Here is a 19,564-nt window from a genome sequence, read left to right as displayed (position 1 = left end):
ATGTCATTTTCTCAGAAGAGCCTCTCTTGGCCTCCTAACCAGAAGTCACCTTGCCCCAGTTATTCCTTACCGAAGCCTCTGGCCTTCATCTTTGCCATGATCATGAGCAAGAGTTACATGTTTGTCTCTGGTTTATTCCCTTCTGGTCTGGCTCCTTTGAAGATGGCCAACCCCAGGAAGGCAGGGGCCGGGCCTGTCTCACACGCTGCTGTCTCTCATCCCCTAGCCCTGCAGCCCACATATCACAGGTTCAGTAAATATCAGTAAATATCTGTTCCTGAATGAATGCTTAAAAGCAAGCACCAAGGGTGGCTCAGTCATTAAGTGTCTGCCTTTGGCTCAGGTTATGATCCCAGGGTCCCAGGATCAAGACCTGAGTTGGGCACACTGCTTGGCAGGGAGCATGCTTCTCCTGCTCCCTCTGCTGCTCCCCCCGTTTGTGCTCTCTGGTTTTCTATATCAAATAAATAAATAAAATCTTAAAAAAAAGAAAAAAAGCAAGCCCCAAGGGAGGCCCCATCAGCAGCCCTGCAGACAGGACAGGGAAGAGCCTAGAGTCCAGGATCCATGAGGGAACGACAACCATTTGGGGGAGGGAAGAGGAAAGCCTGACTTTGCAGGACCAGGAGAGACAGAAGATGTTGAGTTCAAGAGCCATTCAGGAAGTAGAAGCCACGGGATTTGATGACTGATGGGACATGAGGGAGGAGAAAGCTTTACTCTGGGGAGGGAGTAGCAGGTTCCCTGTGGCGAGCCAAATGTGAGACTCGCCCAGGGCCCCTGGATCACTACCTAAGCCAAAAGCAGATGTTCAACCACTGAACAACCCAGGTGCCACAAGGAGGATCTTTTTTTTTAAATTTATTTATGATAGTCACACTGAGAGAGAGAGAGAGAGAGAGAGAGAGAGAGGCAGAGACACAGGCAGAGGGAGAAGCAGGCTCCATGCACCGGGAGCCCGAAGTAGGACTTGATCCCGGGTCTCCAGAATCGCGCCCTGGACAAAGGCAGGCACCCAACCACTGCGCCACCCAGGGATCCCCAAGGGGGATCTTTTATAAGAGTATTAATCTCACTCATGAGGCTTCACCCTCATGACCTCATCACTCCTACCTTCTACTGGCAAAACTTTGGGAATTGGTATTCCAACATATGAACTTGGGGGAGTCACAAACATTCAGACCATAGAGAACATGGTACAATTAAATCAAGTCGTGGTGTGTGTGTGTGTGTGTGTGTGTGTGTGTGTGTGTGTATTTGGGGTTTTATATCAGGAGCTGAATCTTGGAATTGGAGGCATTTGAGGGGCATCTCAAGTATAGATGGCTATACTGGGAAGGCAGTTGAAAATACAACCTTGACACTCAGAAGTAAAGTTTGCCTGGAGAGGTCTGGTACGAACAGTGATTTTGGCTGCCATTTTTGGGGTGCTTAGCACATATTAGATCCCATGGTAAGCCTGAAGACAGTGTCACACAGCAGCTAAGATCCCAGTTTCTGGAATTAGGTTGTCAGAGTTCAGGTAGGACCCCCATCACTTATGAGGTTTGTGATCCTAAGCAAGATACTTTAGCTTTCTGGGCCTCAACTTCCCCAAATATGCAATGGAAATAATACTAGTGTCCCCTGCTTTGTGTTACTACCAAGATCATAATGAATTTAGAATAGTGTATAACACTCAATGAGTATTACCTGTTATTTTTTACTGATTTCATGTAATCACCATTAACAACCCTAAATGATAGGTAAGATTAGTAACCCCATTTTTAAAAAAGATTTTATTTATCTATTTGAGAGAGACAGTGAGAGAGCAGGAGCAGGGAAAGGGGTAGACTTCCCCCTGAGCCAGGAGCCCGACATGGGGCTCAATCCAGGGACCCTATGGTTTGTGACCTGAGCCAAAGGCAGATGCTTAACTGACAGCCACCCAGGCGCCCCAGTATCCCCATTTTTTTTAGATGATAAAACTAAGGCTTGGAGAATTTAAGCAATTTCCAAAGGTTACCCAGGTGGTAAATGGTAGAGTTAGAATTTCAACCAGGACCTGCTAATCCTCCACAATCAAAGGTACATCATCCAACTACAGTGTCTGAACCACCAGTCAGAGTTAGTCATGAGCAGGTAGGCAGCTAATGAGACATCACTCAGGCAAAGCAAGTTTGGGGCATGGTGCTGTGGTTAAAAATAACAACAACAACAAAAAATCAGAAAATGCTCCAATAGGTAGCAGGAAAGCCAAGTGAAAGGATGTGTTCTCAGACCCAAGTGCTCAATGGCGTCACCTACCTGTTTGAAGACCCAAATCAATGGCCTTGGGATATTTTTTACCCCAATCCACCATCTAGATTTGTTGCTAAGAATTGGTGCCATCTGATGTCTCCCCTGAGCTGCCCTGATCTTTGCCTTAATTAATCATAAACACAAGTAACAATTTACAATGGAAAGACACTTTCACATCAGGATCTGCCTGGACCCTCATGGGCTCCCCCAGAGGCAGGAGTTATTAACCTACACTCTGCAGGTGAGGGAACACAGGCCCATGGAGGGGAAGTGGTTTATGGAGCTTGAGAACTCTGACACCGATGTAAACAGGACTGCAGTTGAACCCAAGATCTGTCACTTACCACCTGCGGTGCTTGGATAAGTTACTTAATCTCCCAAATCTTGGTCTCAATCTTCTGTAAAACATAGCTGATCATGCCTGCTCATCAGGTTGTTAGAAAGTGGCATATGGTAGGTGCTCAAAAACTGGTAGCCAGCAATAGAAGTGGTGATAGTAGCTGAGCCTCAAGACAAAACCAGACCACCAATTCCAATCCTGGGTTGTTGTTTCTACAGAGAATGGCACATCTATGTGTCATTAAGGAAATGGTACAGAGGCAAATAGAGCTAGTAGAAATTATGGCTAGTGAGGATGGTAAATGCTGATTATTAAAGTACTTTATTTTTTATTTTTAAAGATTTTATTTATTTATTCATGAGAGAGAGAGAGAGAGAGAGAAGCAGAGACACAGGCAGAGAGAGAAGCAGGCTCCATGCAGGAAGCCCGATGTGGGACTCGATCCCAGTTCTCCAGGATCACACCCTGGGCCAAAGGCAGCGCTAAACCGCCGAGCCACCCGGGCTGCCCTATTAAAGTACTTTAATATCCACCCAGAGATGGGTGTTATCCATGAGGAGGGTTTAAGGCTATGCTTAAGATCCCCATGATGAGTAGAGCCCTTGGAGCCACTTATGTGGGTTAGAATTCTGTCATTTTTTCGTTGTGTAATCAACTCAGATCACTTAGCTTCTCTGAACCTCAGCTTCCTCATCTGTGAAATGCGATTAAAATAGCTATCATTTCATTTGTGAGAACCAAGTAGCATAATGTGTGTTGAATGTGTAGCCTGAAATGCAGTAAGTGCTCAACAAATTCCTACCTCTCTCCTTCCCGTTACACTGTCCACTCCATAATGACAGTGTATGTATTTTTTCTTCCCTGTAAGAGTAAATTATTCTTCACTGCCCTCTGGGGATAGAAAGTAAAACAGCATGCATGACACCAAACCTAGGAGTTAGTGAAAGAAGAAGGGACCCACAGGAGCAAAATTTTTGTCTTCCTGGGGCATTGGGCATCTGCCTTTGGCTCAGGTCATGATCTTGGGGTACTGGGGTAGAGCCGCAAATCAGGTTCCCTGCTCAGCAGGGAATCTGTTTCTCCCTCTCCTTCTGCCCCTCCTTCCTGCTTGTGTGTACACACACACTCTCTCTCAAATAAATAAATAAATAAATAAATAAATAAATAAATAAAATCTTTTTAAAAATGTTTTTGTCCTCCTTCAATGCAGAAAGAAGAGGCCAGTTGAGATGAACCCATGGTCCAGTTATCTGTTGGGATGGACAACTTTCCTCCTCTACTTCTATGAGACAAGTGGAAGTGAGTATACTGGAAAAATTTGGGGAGGATTTGGAAACCAGAAAGAATGAAAGGGCAAAAGTAAAGATTCCTGGATTCAAGTAGGGAGGAGATAGAGAATCATCTGCTTTTGGACTGTCTTGACTATGGATAGCTGAAAACATGGAAAGTCAGACCATGGATAAGCAGGTGGCTGCTGTAATTGACACAAGCACCTTTCATGATGCTCAGGAACATGGTAGGGATGTGCAGTTATGTTCATTAAAAGGGGGGCTCTAGGGGTGTCTGGGTGGCTCAATCAGTTACACGTCTGACTCTGGATTTTGACTCAGGTCCATGAGATCGAGCCCCAAGTTGGGCTCTGAGCCATTCTCTCCCTCTCTCTTTGCCCCTCTCCCACCACTCACGTGCTCAATCTCTCTCTCTCTCTCTCTCTCTCTCTCTCTCTCAAAAAAAGGGGGAGGCCTCTATAATTCCAACAGATTGTGTCATCAGACTCCAACTTAGACCCTCCACAATTTTTCTTAAATTGTGGTAAAATGCCCAGAAGATAAAATGTACCATCTTAACCATTTTGAAGTGTACAATTCAGTAGAAGTACATTCATGTTGTTGTATAACCAATAGCCAGCACTCTTTTCAGCTTGCAAAACTAAAAGAAGTCTGTACCCATTAAACAACTTGGATTTCTCCTTCCCTCCAACCCCTGACAACCATCATTCTGCTTTCTATATCTATGAATTTGACTGCTCTAGATACCTCATGAAAGTGGAACCAAACAGTACTTGTCTTTTTCTGATGGGCTTATGTCACTTAGCATAATGTTCTCAAGATTCATCCATGTTGTAGCAGCTGTCAGATTTCCCTTTTAGGGCTGAATAATATTCCACTGTGTGTGTGATACACACATGTACGTACCACATTTTGTTTATCCATTCATCCACTGATGAACTTGGATTGTTCCTGCCTTTTGGTTATTGTGAATAATGCTGCTATAAACATAGGGTGTAACAAATACTTCTTTGAGAATCCACTTTCAATTCTTGTAGAGATATACCCAGAGGGGGAATTGTTGAGTCGTATGGTAATTTTATGTTTAATTTTTTGAGGAACTGCCATACTATTTTCCAAAGCAGCGCACCACTTTATATTCCCATCAACAGTGCAAGAGTTCCAATTTCTCTACATCTTTGCCAACACTTGTTGTTTTCTGCTTTTTTTTTAAAGTAGCCATTCTAGTGAGTGTGAGGCTATACTCTTCATATATCTAGGAATCTAAATCAACCACCCAAAGATCTTGTGGTAAGCACAGAAGCAGAACAAAGAGAGACCTTGATTATATGTAGTTCATTCAAGCTATGTTGAAACTATTCTCTACAACTAAACTCCTTTTCTGCCTGATGAACCCTCAAGAAACATTCCTGTTTTCATGCCCTTTTATTCCACAAAGTCCTTTTTCACTGATAACATTCTTTATTCCAGAGATTCCTAACCTGAGTTCACTGGGGAAGCATGAGTTCACGAAGCCCTGGATTAGTATAAAAGAAGGTGTGTATTTATCAGAGTATTGAGAATAGATATTGAAACAGACAAATTACAAACTTTCAGCAGCTTAACACAAAGCATTTTATTTCTATAAAGTCCAATGAGGGTGCATCTGGTCAGCAGGGATCCATCACCTTCCACCGTGGGTCTTCACCATCCCCTAGGGCTTCAGGATGCCCTGTGGATTCTATGCTTGAAGCTGATAGACAAGGATCCAGAGTCTGATGATCTTGGAGGAGAGGTTTGTTTGGCCAGGAAGTGATATCTGTCACTTTCTCCCATTTCCACTGGCCAGAACTCACAGGATACTTAGCTACAAGGGAGTCTGGGAAATGTAGTTTTTAGCAGTAGGAAGGAAGATGAAGCTGGTTTTGAACACACAGCAGTCTCTGCCACAGGGAGGTATGAGTACTTTCCTAGAGAGAAGGTCTAGCTTCTCATAAGAATAGAGAATCCCCCAAAGGCTAAAAACTCATGGTTTATTTAGACAGGGAACAATGCCAGCTTTCCCAGTTATTGTCTCATTCTGGTCATACCTTCCTGAGACCACACCCATATTCCGGTGGCTAAACTTGGCATCCCTAAGTCTTCTCTGCACATATTTATGAACTAATTTATTCCATACACATTTATCAAATGATTCCCAAATGCCAGGCAGGGTGCAATGGGCCAGAAACATAGCTAGCAATAAATGAAATTCATGCCTTATACTCAGAGAGCTTACAGCAAATGAGAGTGATAGACACATAAACAGGTAACTATATTCTTTTTTAAAAAAATATTTTATTTATTTATTTGAGAGAGTGAGCAAACAAGCAAGAGAACATGAGCAGGGGAAGGAGCAGAGGGAGAGGGAGCAGCAGGGAGGGGCAGAGGGAGAGGGAGAAGCAGGCTCCCTGCTCAGCAGGGAGAGTGGAGAAGAGTGTTGATCCACATTGAACCAAGTTATATAGATGAGTAACAGGGAATAAAGCTAGGAATAAAGAAAAGAGCAGGATGAAGGGCATGAGCCAAATGCCAAAGACAAGAAAGAACGTGGAGGAAGGTCGAGGAAATGTTAATCAGGCAGTGAGAACAGAGAGGTTCAGCAGGGCCCAGATTATGGAGGATTTTAACCCATTTAAGAAGATTAGACCATCTGCTGGATTACTTTGCAGATGGCTAATAGTATCTATTATGTGTTGATCCTTACTAAGAACTCCCAAGGATAATCTTAATCCTGTGTCCAGGGGGCATCTGCCTGCCCTCCCCTCACCACCAGCATCATACATACTGGTGGTATCCATGACTGAGAATCACTGATGACAATGATGACTGTGATGGTAATGATGGTGTAGCAGTCATGTCCCAGGTCCTCTTCTAAGCACTTTCCAGATATTAACTGGTCTCAACTTTACAAAACCAAGATTTAAAAGTTCTGAGAGCCAGAGGTGGACAATGCACTGTGACCTAAGGACCTCTACTTTCATCAACCCATTGGCGAAGCTCAAAAATGGAGGTCTGCCTTTTCCACCCTCTCTTAGCACATCCCTCACTCACCCTTATGATGGCCTCTGTCAGATTATACAGGGTAAGAATCTGATCTGAAGAGACGGGGCTACAAGACTGAAGATAGAGAGGATGTCTTATTCGTCTGTATTGGTAACAGATTAACTATCCGCAAATGTCAGTGGTTCAATTCAACAGAGTTCTTGTCAAACTCATCTAGCACTTCAGTGTGGCTGTTTGGTGGGATGCCTCTTTCATTGTGATTCAGAGATATAGGATGCTTTTGTATTGTGGCTCCAACATCCCCTAGGGCTTCATTGTTCTCTGCAGGGTCCTTTTACCTAACTTTCTCAACCTGGGCACTATTGACATCTGGGGCCAGATGACTTTGTTCTGGAATCTGTGTGTGGTAAGATGTTTAGAAAAATCTCTGGCCTCTGCCCAGTAGATACCAGTGGTACAGGTACTAGCTCCCTCCTCTTCTAACTGTAACAACCAAAATGTCTCCAAACATTATCTAATGTCCCCTTCTCCATCAAGAACCACTGCTGTGTGTCCAGCTGGCAGAGGAAGAAAGGAGCATAGAGGTTTGCTTGGGACTTTTCTGAGCAAGGAAATGGTGGACATCATTTCCACCCACATTCCATGAGTTGTAACGAGTCATGTGGTCCCACCTAACTATAAAAGAGGCCAAAAAAATGGGTTCTAGCTAGGAGCCCAGAAAGAAAAAGAAGATAGGTTTAGTGAATCCATGGAAGCTTTGCCTAGGTTTGGACCATGAGGACACACACGTATATGCATGCACATAAATAACCTATCAGAATGTCTTAGTCATAGTAAGCCTTCATTATATCTTTGAGGGAGGAAGGAAGAGAGGAAAAGAGGGAATGACAGGATGAAGGCAGAGAGAAAAGCTGTGATCCTCAACCAGTAGATAAAAAATTCTAGTTCTCATTCTAGTTCTGCTAAAAAAGAAAAAAAAGTATTAAGTTGAAATGATGCTTTATCTTACATGGTTCCTCACTTCCTTCTGCATGATGTGAAAAATTTGAGCTAGAAGAGAATTTCATAAGATGTGTTTCAGGGACCATTAGTCTCCAGAGGTATCAGGGAGTGAGGAGGAAGGATTATTCAATATACTCCAAACACCTCTTGCTAATTCAATTCTCATTTGAGTATTGACCCTTCTGATGAATTCTTCATTAAAGAAACTCATTTAGCTTTTTTTCATGTGGTATTTTCTGAAATTATTTCTTCATTCTTTCAGTTCTTTCTTAAGCATCTACTATGAGCAAGTCACTATTCTAGTTTCTGAGGATGCACTGTGTCAAAGACAAAGTCCCTGTCTTCTTACCGAGGAATACAAAGGCCAAGGGTTGCATTTTTCCAATTTTACTCATCCAGGTACCACGCCCTCAATATTTGCCACATCTTCATACCACCAGCACTATCATTTACTTAGCCTTCTTCTTTAAACGTGATCACTTTTCTTCACTTTAACATCCGATTTTAAAGAATAGTTAACATCAGCTCTGTAATCTGTAAAAATGCTACTACTTGCCATAAATAGAAATTGCAAACAAAAATAAATAGTATGAAAACAAAATCCCATTATTATATTCTACTAGATGCTATTGTCCCAAAAAGGCTTTGAGCCTGAATCGTGCCCTCTTTTTTTGGTTGTTGTTGTTTGTTGTTAAAAAGGGAGATTATTAAGAATTAGAGACATGGTAGAGAAATACTAGCATTAAAGTGAAGCTTTCTCTTTTGTGTAATCAGAAAGATTGAAAAGAGCATTGAAAAACAAAATCATTTTTCAGAATTATTTGACTGTGTGTCTCTTCCATTAACTAATGTGATCTTGTGACCTTTACCAAATGCATTTTGTGTAACATTGATGGTACTCCGATGGTCTGGAGGAAAACTTCATCCTGGTTGTTTTTATGGTTTATGAGACTCCTTCCCTGTACTTTGGGTCTCAGTATAAACTGGACATGCCCTTATACGTCATGAGAAATTTGGATGCTAAAGCTCCACGTGTTGCCTTCAAACCCCCCCCAGGGAATAAAACCAAGACTCATCCTTGGCTCACTCATTGTGACAAAGCCCTGTCACAATATTTTGTCTCTCTGTCTTCTAGATCAGAAAGATTCATGTGTATTTCCCTTCGTCTACAAGGGGTCTTCTTACTTCTCTTGCATCAAAACCAATAGCTTCTCTCCTTGGTGTGCAACCAGAGCTGTTTATAATGGGCAGTGGAAATTCTGCATGGCAGACGGTGAGTGGCGCCACACTGTCCCCTCAGCAGTCCTCTTCAAATGATGGATTGCAAAAAAGAATATGTGGATTTGTATAATATAATCATATTTTTGAAGATGAGTTATGATATACGTGTGTGTGCATAAAAAATGCTCCCGGGGCAGCCCGGGTGGCTCAGCGGTTTAGCGCCGCCTTCAGCCCAGGTTGTGATCCTGGAGACAGGGAATTGAGTCCCACATGGGGCTTCCTGCATGGAGCCTGCTTCGCTCTCTGCCTGTGTCTCCGCCTCTCTCTCTCTCTCTCTCTCTCTCTCTCTGTGTGTGTGTGTCTCTCATGAATAAATAAATAAAATCTTTAGAAAAAAAATCCTTCCGGAAGGCAAAACACTGGATGCTAGTACAGGGTAATAATGTTAACAATGATAGTGTTGAAAATGGTGCTCTCTGAACCACTGTATTCTTTGTCTCTTTCTTGATTTTTTAAATTAATAAGGAAAGACAGAAACAAAGTATAATAGAGAGGAGATTTGAAAGATTCTGTTTATTCTCAAAACCCATGACATCTTTGTAATTGTATGATTTTGATCTTTTGTGCACAGGATAAAAGGTGTTTTGTTTGTTTTAACTAATATTTTATTGTTGGACATTTTAATTGTTCCTAGTAGTAGCTGGCTTTTGAACATGCAGGATTTACTTCTCCCTCATACCACTGTTCTTGACTCTCTTAGATCAAATGCTCCCTTTGATAGTAAATAAAACATTCCTTTTTCTATCCTGAAATAAAATGTATAAAGAACATTACCTATCCTAAATTCATAATTTCAAGATAAATCAACATAATTCCATAACTGCAATATAAGACAGAAATAAAATGAGACAAATTGATAATAAAGCAATAAGCATGCATGATCATAACTCACCTAAAAGATATTAAAAAGTGGCCAGAGGCTTGTACCTCCAGGCAAAATCTCTTTGATTATAAGAGCCAAAAATGACTACAAAGAAGCCCTGTTCCATTGAAAAAACGAAACCAAACCTGGAAGCAATGCTACCCCTGGTTGAAAATATTCCTCTAGTTCAAAAGATGCAAATCAAGATCAACTGGTTGAAACTGAATCTGAAAATTAGGAACAGATTTTAAAAAAACTCTGGGGGGGGGGGCAGCCCAGGTGGCTCAGTGGTTTAGCGCTGCCTTCAGCCCAGGGCCTGATCCTGGAGACCAGGGATTGAGTCCCACGTCGGGCTCCCCGCATGGAGCCTGCTTCTCCCTCTGCCTATCTCTGCCTCTCTCTGTGTGTGTCTCTCATGAACAAATAAATAAAATCTAAAAAAAAAATAAAAATAATAAAATAAAATAATAAAAATAATTAAAAAAATTCTGGAAAAGAGGTCCCGGAACAAGCATAAGATATACAAAAGGGGACAAAACTTTGCCAAAAGTCATATACTAGACACAGTCAAGGCCAAGATATTCAACAACCTGCATTTAATTAAACCTCTTTCAGCCATATCACCGAAGGCTCTTGTACAGATGAAGGTTTGCCTTTTGCATCTCCTCTCTCAGCTCTGGATCCTGAGGCAAGTAATGTTCTTTGGACCCATACTGGTGGGTTACTCACTACCTGTGAACAGCTTTAACATCTTAGCCTTGCCCCACAGTGGTGGGGAAGTGGTTTTCCAGGGGCATTCCCAAGTAATGCCTTGCAGGATGCTTCACCTCATGAGTGGAATAGTGGAATCCGAAACAGGTATCCATGGCAATCACTAGACATCTTAGCTTATGATATTCATATCACTAGAAATATATACTCTGTGCAGAGGCTTTCCTGCTCATTTGTAGGTTTCTTCAAATAAGGACAAGGCGCCACCGCTGTGTAAATCAGAAAAACAGAATCATCCCTAATCCCTTACCTCCCATCCCATGTGTAATCCATAAACCAGACTTAATTTTTCTGTCAAAATAGATCCTAGTTTTAGCTTCTGGAAAGAAGCTGCTTCACTGCCTCCATCCTTCTCTGAATCATCATCACCTCTGCTTGCCAAAATTTGCTAACAGGTCTCCTCAAACCAACCCCCCCCCCACCTTCCTCCAGCCAATTCCCCACACCTCAGTCAAAGAAGTCTTTTTGGAATGTGAAGTCAGGTAATGCTACTCCCCTGCTCAAGTGGGACCTGAATACCTCTGTGGCTTACCTGCACACTTAGAAAAATATCCTGACCCCCAGAAAGGCCAATGCAAAGGAGGAGGCACCACATTTCCTGATTTCAGACTATATTGCAAAGCTATAGTAGTAAAAACAGTATGGTATTGGCATAAAAAGGGACACACGGATCAATGGAACAGACTTGAGAGCCCAGAAATAAGCCCATGCATATATGGTCAATTAATTTATGACGAAGGAGCCAAGAACATGCAACGGGGGAAAGGACAGTGTCTTCAATAAGTGGTGTTGGGAAAACTGGACAGCCACATGCAAAAGAATGAAACAAAATCCATATTTTACGCTGTACACAAAGTCAACTTGAAATGATTGAAGACTTGAAAATAAAACGTGAAACCATAAGCAGGTTTGGCAATGATTTTTTTTATCTGACCCCAAAATCAAAGGCAACAAAAGCAAAAATAAACAAGTGGAACTACATCAAACTACAAAGCTGCTGTATAGCAAAAGAAAAATATAGCATATTTATTTTCATCAATAAAATGAAAAGGCAACCATGGAATGGGAGAAAATATTTGCAAATCATATATCTGATAAGGGGTTAATATCTGAAATATCAAAAAGAACTCCTACTACTCAATAGGAAGGAGAAAGGGAAGAAGGACGAGGGGGAGGAAGAGAAAGCAAAAGAAGGAGGGGAAGATCCTCTCACCTTGGTCTGCAAAGCTCTACAGGACCTTGCCCTTTCTGTCCTCATCATCTCCCATTCTCTTCCTTGACTGCTGAGCTCCAGCTACACTGGTTGTCATGTTTCTTGAATGTTCTGAACTCCTTCCTGTATTTGAAGTCTTCACACTATTATTCTCTCTGCCTGTACTTCAGTTCCCCCCAATTTTTGCATGGCTGGCTTCTCCACATTGTGAGAGCCTCTTCTCAAATACAACCTGCTCAAGGAAGCCTTCCCTTGTCCCTTCGTCTATTAAACCCCTCCATCATCTCCAAATGACCCTGATTTTCTCACTTAAAATAAATCCACCCACTGTAAACATAATGTCTGAAATTATATTTGCTGTATTAACATTTGTGGTGGGAAATTCAATCTATCTATGAAAGTTGCAAGAAGGCACAAGCACCTAGATGATAATTTTACTGTATTTGACTTCTTTGATATTTGACATTTTTTTCAGTAATGGCAACATTCCTTTTATGTCAAGGTCTTGACTTCATCTGTTGATCATAAACCATCAAAATTCTTTGTTGTGACCTGATTCCTACAGGTCTTTTGCTGACCCTAAGAGATTCACTTTTAAGACATGGTGAAGTATGTTTGTTCAGCAGGTGGGGGTGCCAGAGTTGAGATTGGGGACTCTGTTGGGGAAGCTTTGAGGTTGAAAGTACAGGAGGAGGCTTTCTTTATGAAATACTTGATGAAATGAATGAATAAAATCTCTTCCAGACTTGATACTTGTTCTGCACTTTGGTGGCTAATGGATGGATGGATGGATGGATGGATGGATGGATGGATGAATGAATGAATGATTAAATGTCCCATCAATGGCTGGAGAAAGTCAAACCACTCATGGGCTCCTTTCCGTACAGATTACCCACGATGCATCTTCCCCTTCATCTTTCGAGGAAAGTCCCATAACAGCTGCATCACGGAGGGCAGCTTCCTCAGAAGGCTGTGGTGCTCAGTCACCTCCAGCTTTGATGAGAATCAGCAGTGGAAATACTGTGAAACCAACGGTGAGGCACTGGAGCAGGGATGGAGTGTTTGGTGGGGAGTGGGGGGACAGCAACAATTCTCCTGAGGTGATCATGGTGACACGGGGTAGAGCAATGGGAGCAATACTTCTAGAAATGAAGTGTCTTCTTAAAGAGTACATTAGGATAACTACAGGAGGCAGGAATGACCTGAGGCCATGTTCCCCTGAGTCTCCAACATCAGCACCAAAAATCTGGTTGTCCCAAGAACCAAAACCATGGGGTGTAGTCCTGACACTGGCTTTCAAGTATTGCGGTTGCCAATAAGCAGATTCACCCAGTGCTAGACCCTACGTACATTTCATCTTAATTCTATGCATACTCTTCACTTCATAATGACCTCCATTCATTCTAGAGCTCTCTCTGTATTAGACTATAATCCAGGACCTCTATATATAATCTCTCATTGAATCTTTCCGTGGAAGTTCTATGAGATGCTTTTTTTTCTCTATTCAGCAAATGGTCCCAGTAAAATTAAGTCTTGCCCAAGGTCACTCTCCTAGGTGATGTCAGAGTTAGGATTTGAATTCAAGTTCATATGGCTCTAATGCCCATGCTTCCCCACTAAGTAGTGTTGCCTCCATCGAGATGAAGATTCAAGCAAGGCACCTATCCATGGGCATACTTATTCCCATACAAAGTCTTAATTATGTTCTTCCCTTAGCACTCAAAAAATCTTAATCCCATATAAAACCTTGATTTTATCTTTCCACTAGACATCCATTACTTGGGTCCTTAACACTATCAACCTTATCCTTAAATCTCACGATAATTCTGTTGATAAAGCCTGTGGAACACAAAAGCCTTTGTTCAGGGAGACAGTAAACTGTGTGGTCATGAATGATTTGGGTTCTCACTTACATGCAAAGTGGACATAATAGCATCACGAGAACTTGATTGGGCGCGTTCAGTGTTATGGTGCCTAAGTTCATGTGTGATAAATGGAAGCTCTTTTTGTTGTCTCTTCTTGTCCCTGTGACCTTTCCATAATTATTTTCAGAGTATGGGGGAAATTCTTTCAGCAAGCCCTGCATCTTCCCCTCCATCTTCAGAAATAGCACAATCTTTGAATGCATGGAGGATGAAAACAACAAGCTCTGGTGCCCAACCACAGAGAACATGGATGAGGATGGGAAGTGGAGCCTCTGTGCTGATACTAGTAATCTGGGGAAGGGGACTGGGTGGACATGGATGGATTCCTTCATTCATTTACTCAGCAAACACCTAATCCAGCCCTACTGTGTGCCAGACACTGTGCTGGGCAGTGGGCATATGGTGATGAGTAAGGCAGAGTCCTGCCTTCATGGATCTGATGAGCAAATAACATAAACAATGCAACAGTGTGATGGGCAAAATATGGGCTGCTTGAGATCCAAAAGAAAGAGGTCAATATAAGATTTTCAAAATGTGAAACACCTAACACTTGCTTGTACAAACACAGAGTAAGCACATACTAAGGTTTAAAAAAATCTGGGGTGCCTGGGTGGCTCATTCAGTTAAGCATCCAACTCTTGATCTCATCTCAGGTCTTAATCTTAGGGTCGTGAGATCAAGCACCGCACTGCCCCCATACTGGGTGGGCATGGAGCTTACTTAAAGAAAAAAAATCTATTAATAAGGTAACTAGAAGGATAGTGAAGCCAATTCAGGGGAATTTATAAGAAATACACAAAGTCAGTGAAGAGAAGAATGTTGAGTACAAGCAAGATTATTAAATTAGCCACAAAATCTGTTAACATCTAAAGGGCAATCAAACCTTTGTTGTTGTTGTTTTAAAGATTTTATTTATTCATAGAGACACACACACACACACAGAGAGGCAGAGAGAGAAGCAGGCTCCATGCAGGGAGCCCGACGTGGGACTCGATCCCAGGTCTCCAGGACCACACCCCGGGCTGCAGGCAGCGCCAAACCGCTGTGCCACCGGGGCTGCCCAAACCTTTGTTGTTGTTATCTTGTCTACCAGACAGAAATTATTGGCATTTCTATTGAACAAAAATTAGTTACGATGTATCAGTTTTCTACAAGCTCCAGAGTTGGGGAACTTGTTCTAGCCAACAGCAGATAGTAAGTCAGACCAAGTTCTATTTCCCTAGAGTAGGGGTCTGCAAACCACATCCTGCCTATGGGCCACACCTGGACCACTTCTTTTGGACCCCAATCTAAGAATTGTTTTTTTTTATTGGAGTTCAATTTGCCACATATAGCATATCACCCAGTGCTCAGCTCATCAAGTGCCCCACTCAGTGATTTTAAAAAGTCCAAAGAAGAATCATATTTTGTGACAAAAATTATATGAAATCCAAATCTCAGGGCCCTGAGCTAGACAATCAGGTGACCCTTAGGGACTGTTTAGACAATGCTCTAGAAGGACATGAAAAGGTCACGTGGAAATCTTTTGCCCCTATTGCATGTTTTGGATAATTTTGTTAACAAAGGAGAACAAACGTAGATTTGGTGGATGATAAGGAAGAAGCCCTCAAGGAAGGAAAACAGAACGTTTTTCTGTAAATATAATATTTCCCCATAGGGCACATCCCAGCCTGCCTGCACTTCAGGGACTCTGGACAGCTCTTCAGCACTACACTTGGGCATTTTAAATACTTGTCAACAGCAGGAAAGCTGCACAGCGAAGGCAGGGTGCATGCAGCCTTGCTGGGCTTCAGTTAGGAACATGGGCTCTGTGTGTCCACATATGACCACAAAAACCCCACCAGTACTGACTCAGGTTCCAAATAAATTTTAGCAAGTGGTAAATTCACGCATCCAGGATCTGTGGATAAGACTCCCTGTAATATGTCCTCTCAGTGCTTCCCACTCCACTCCCTGGTTCCCTTGGTGACATAATGTCCTTCTTTCTCCCACCGCCAGGACCCCCTGTGCTTTCACACAGCCCATAGTCCTTCTTCTACTATTAGTGGAACTAATTTAGCTTCCCCAGGAAGAAAATCTGACATTTAGGATTAGGTCAGCATTTCTCTCCTCTAATGGTAGCTTCTGAGCAAGCCCAAACAAAACTCTCACAGGCAATGTGGACCCAATTTTGATTTTAGGATGGGCTCTGAAGCCTAAGCCTTCATCACAATGTAAAGACACAGGGGTAACTACTATCATATCCCCTTCTTCTTCCTAGGAATTTCCTCCTTGGTTCCTGGCTTTCCCTGCCACTTCCCATTCAGCTATAAAAACAAGAATTATTATAACTGTATCGGCAAAGGAACAAAAGAGAACCTTACGTGGTGTGCAACCTCTTACAACTACGACCGGGACCACACCTGGGTGTATTGCTGATGCAAAGGTAAGATGCATAACACACCCAGGGCAATACTGTGTGAAAGTGACGTCTGTTCCTTCCAGCATGATTAGCTGAGATTCCCAGCAAGGTGAGCTCCATGTCCCAGAGATGAGGTGAAGTGGAGGTTGGGTGGGTGGGTGGAGACTGGAATAGCTTCCCAAATGAGAAGGAGGTGGACTCTTTCAGACCCAGAAAGATATCATGCCAAGTTTTAGGTCCAAGGAGGCCTTGAGTGTGCAAGATAGGAAAATGGAATTTCTCAAACTGGAGTGTGAGAAGAAAAAATGAGCTTGAAAGGAGATTACCAGGACTTGTCTGGTCCCCGGAGGCCATGGTGCCAGGTTATTGATCTACTATCCCTGTCACCGAGTAGCCAGTGGACAAAAAGGTAGGGTTCCCTTCTGCTCCTCATCATGAGGGTCCCTCCCCCACCTCCACACATAAGTCCTCAGCTATCTCCACAGCTATCTCCATAGCTTCATTCTCCCTTCCAGTCCTTTCCTCTGGCTTTAGTATTCTAAGGCCTGTGGAAGCTCTCCAGACCCCCTGCATGGGTCCACTGACCTAATCACTCAGTGGTTCTGGGATTTAAACACAAACAGAAGCCCTTTCATCAGATGTGCGGACAACTTTGGTGTTTCTAGCAATGTTTGCCCTTAACAATGCATATGGCTTATGGGTGACACCAAAATTAGTGACTCCTCCTGAATTTTGGATTAGTCATGAAAATCATCTTCCTGGAACAGACGAGACATCAATAGGGCTGTGGGGCTCTGGGTACCATCTCAACAAGGTGGATATTAAAAAACACCCACAAGCTGGTGTGCTTGGATAGCTCAGTTGGTTAAACATCCCTTGACGTCATGATCTCAGGTCATGATCTCACACGTGAGCATGCTCTCTCTCTCTAAATAAAACCAAAACCAAAATACCCACAAGTCATCCCCAGGCTGTGGCTAGAATTAAGAACATTTTTAGTGTTCTGCCTCTGATTTCTGTCCACCAGTGCACAACTATCTTCTGCAAGTCTCTATTCCACCAAGCCTATTACAGCGAGATTACAGTGGTCATGGTTCAGTGGCTTCCCACCCCCATGAGCCAGGTGAGGGGCAGGGATATCCAACTGCCCTTGGCTCAGCTGCCTCCCTTTGGACTCAGACTTGAAAACCAATATAGAACTTTGTAACCACGTTACATCTTGAGTCACTGCATACCTATTACCTGAATACTGGCTTTTGATTCTATTTTCAAGGGGAGGAGAAACATCTTCAGAGGAAGACGGACATACTAAGTCTAGAACCTGCTTCATCATTTTCATCAAGTCTTTCAAGTGTAATTGCTTTTAGAAGTACCTTGTCTGCCATTTTGCTTAATCACTTGGTCCTTTGTGAAGAACAGAGGGAGTATGTGGCATAACCACCAATAAAGGAGCCCACAGTTAACCCCTAGGGCTGCTCTTTGTGCTCTCTGGAATGAGATAAGGTGAGGGACCAGAATGTATGGTGAAGGAAGCCTTGGTGACTGGGTGGTGAGTCTCACAGGCGGAGGTCAGATTCTTAGCCCAGGGTCCCTTGGAAGGAACTGCAACCTGCTATCTCTTTCTGGGAAACTGTAGATTTGGGTGGAGCATTTGTAGATACTTGTTAAATCATTAATAAATAAATTAGTAAGTTAAACAGAGGGTAGGAAATTCATGGCATTTGATGTAATGAGCACTAGGTATTACATGCAACTGATGAATCACTAAATTCTACCCCTGAAACTAATAATACAGTACATATTAACTGAATGGAATTGAAATAAAGACTTAAAATTTTTTTTTTAAAAAAGAAGAAAATTCATTACAAGATTACATTGACTATTCTCTCCCCATGCCTGTGGCAGACATCATTAATTGATTACAGAATCTGTTTCCCTGTGAGCCCAGGTGCATCCTCATTCTGTTGTTGTCCCTCTTCTCCTCCCTGCTCCTCCCCCTCCTCCTCTTTCATAAAACACTGAGCAACTGCTATCACTGTCCCACACTGCATGCAGACATCAGGAATAGATTTAACCATTCAGCCTCAACCAGTCTGATTGTCTAAAACGATGTTGCATAGACATTTGAGAAGCCGGAAGATCTCATGGTAGAGCTTTTCCACTGTAGCTCAAGAACAACCAGATGTTCGATCTTCCCTTAATCACAAACACACCACAGGAAACCTGGCTCTCCTGCCCCCAGATCCCACAGGTGCCCCCCTCGTCTCCAGCCTTCCCTCACACACGTTCTACCTCTGTCTCCTCACTCAGTACGTTCTAGCCACCACCCTGTTCCTGAAGCCACCACACTGACGCCAGCCTCTGTGTACTACTTGCATGGCATCCCCTTCCCCTTGCCTTTCTGAGCCTCCCTGCTCACTTCACAATGTCTGCCGAGTCACCCGGTAATGAAGATGGAGACATGCCCCCAGATCCCAATTCTGCAGAGGGCTTCCCCAGCTCCGGCTGTGCCATCTGCAGGCAGCCTTCAGTGGTCAGCCCCAAATCAGGAATATCTGCAGCTACAGAGTGGCCTCCCTTGCTCAAAGTTGTGCCCTTTCCAGGGCAGCCCATATGCAAGATCTGAATGAGGGCAGGTGTAAAGGTGCAGCCATTTCAACCCCTGGGAGACAAGTCAGAAGAGCTAAGTCAGGAGCTTGTGCAGTTTGGGCTGAGACACATGAACTTGCATCCCACTTCCTTCTCCAGGTATCAATCCTAAGCACTCTTCTTGATAAACTTCCTGTACACTTCAACAGAGGAGGCATGAGGGGAACCCAACCTGAGACAGCCCATCATTAACAGACATGCTTTCTGGGGGCACCAGGCTGGCTCAGTCAGTAGAGTAAGCAGCCTTGATCTCAGGGAATGAGTTCAAGCCCCACGTTGGGAGTAGAGATCACTAACAGAAAAAACAAGAAATGCCCTTTGGGCCATTCTAGCTAATCAAACTACCCTTGCCTCTCCCCTAGTTCTCTGAGTAGCTAACCATCTCACTTTATCTTCTGCAGTTTCATGCCAACCTGAGCTGCTCTTATGTGATTATTTTTTTTTCTTCTCACCTCCCACTGGAAATATGAAAGCAAAGACCTTATTGCTGGCCTGTCTCCAGGACCTAGAATAATCCCAGATGTATA

General features: G+C 43.0%; 1 protein-coding gene across 1 annotated transcript; it reads left to right on the top strand.

Annotated features, from left to right (window-relative positions):
• The first annotated feature begins 3,849 nt into the window (after nucleotides 1-3,849).
• ELSPBP1 (epididymal sperm binding protein 1) lies at nucleotides 3,850-16,405 on the top strand. Its single transcript, XM_055309665.1, has 5 exons — nucleotides 3,850-3,919; nucleotides 9,071-9,208; nucleotides 12,950-13,096; nucleotides 14,115-14,273; nucleotides 16,248-16,405. Exons 1-5 carry the CDS (start codon nucleotides 3,850-3,852, stop codon nucleotides 16,403-16,405), a joined length of 672 nt encoding a protein of 223 aa, XP_055165640.1.
• Nucleotides 16,406-19,564: the final 3,159 nt, after the last annotated feature.

This window comes from Nyctereutes procyonoides, unplaced genomic scaffold, assembly GCF_905146905.1.
Source record: "Nyctereutes procyonoides isolate TBG_1078 unplaced genomic scaffold, NYPRO_anot_genome, whole genome shotgun sequence".
NCBI classification, from domain to species: domain Eukaryota; kingdom Metazoa; phylum Chordata; class Mammalia; order Carnivora; family Canidae; genus Nyctereutes; species Nyctereutes procyonoides.
The sequence above is the reverse complement of the archived record's forward strand: the minus strand, read 5'-3'. Positions and strand labels throughout refer to the sequence as shown.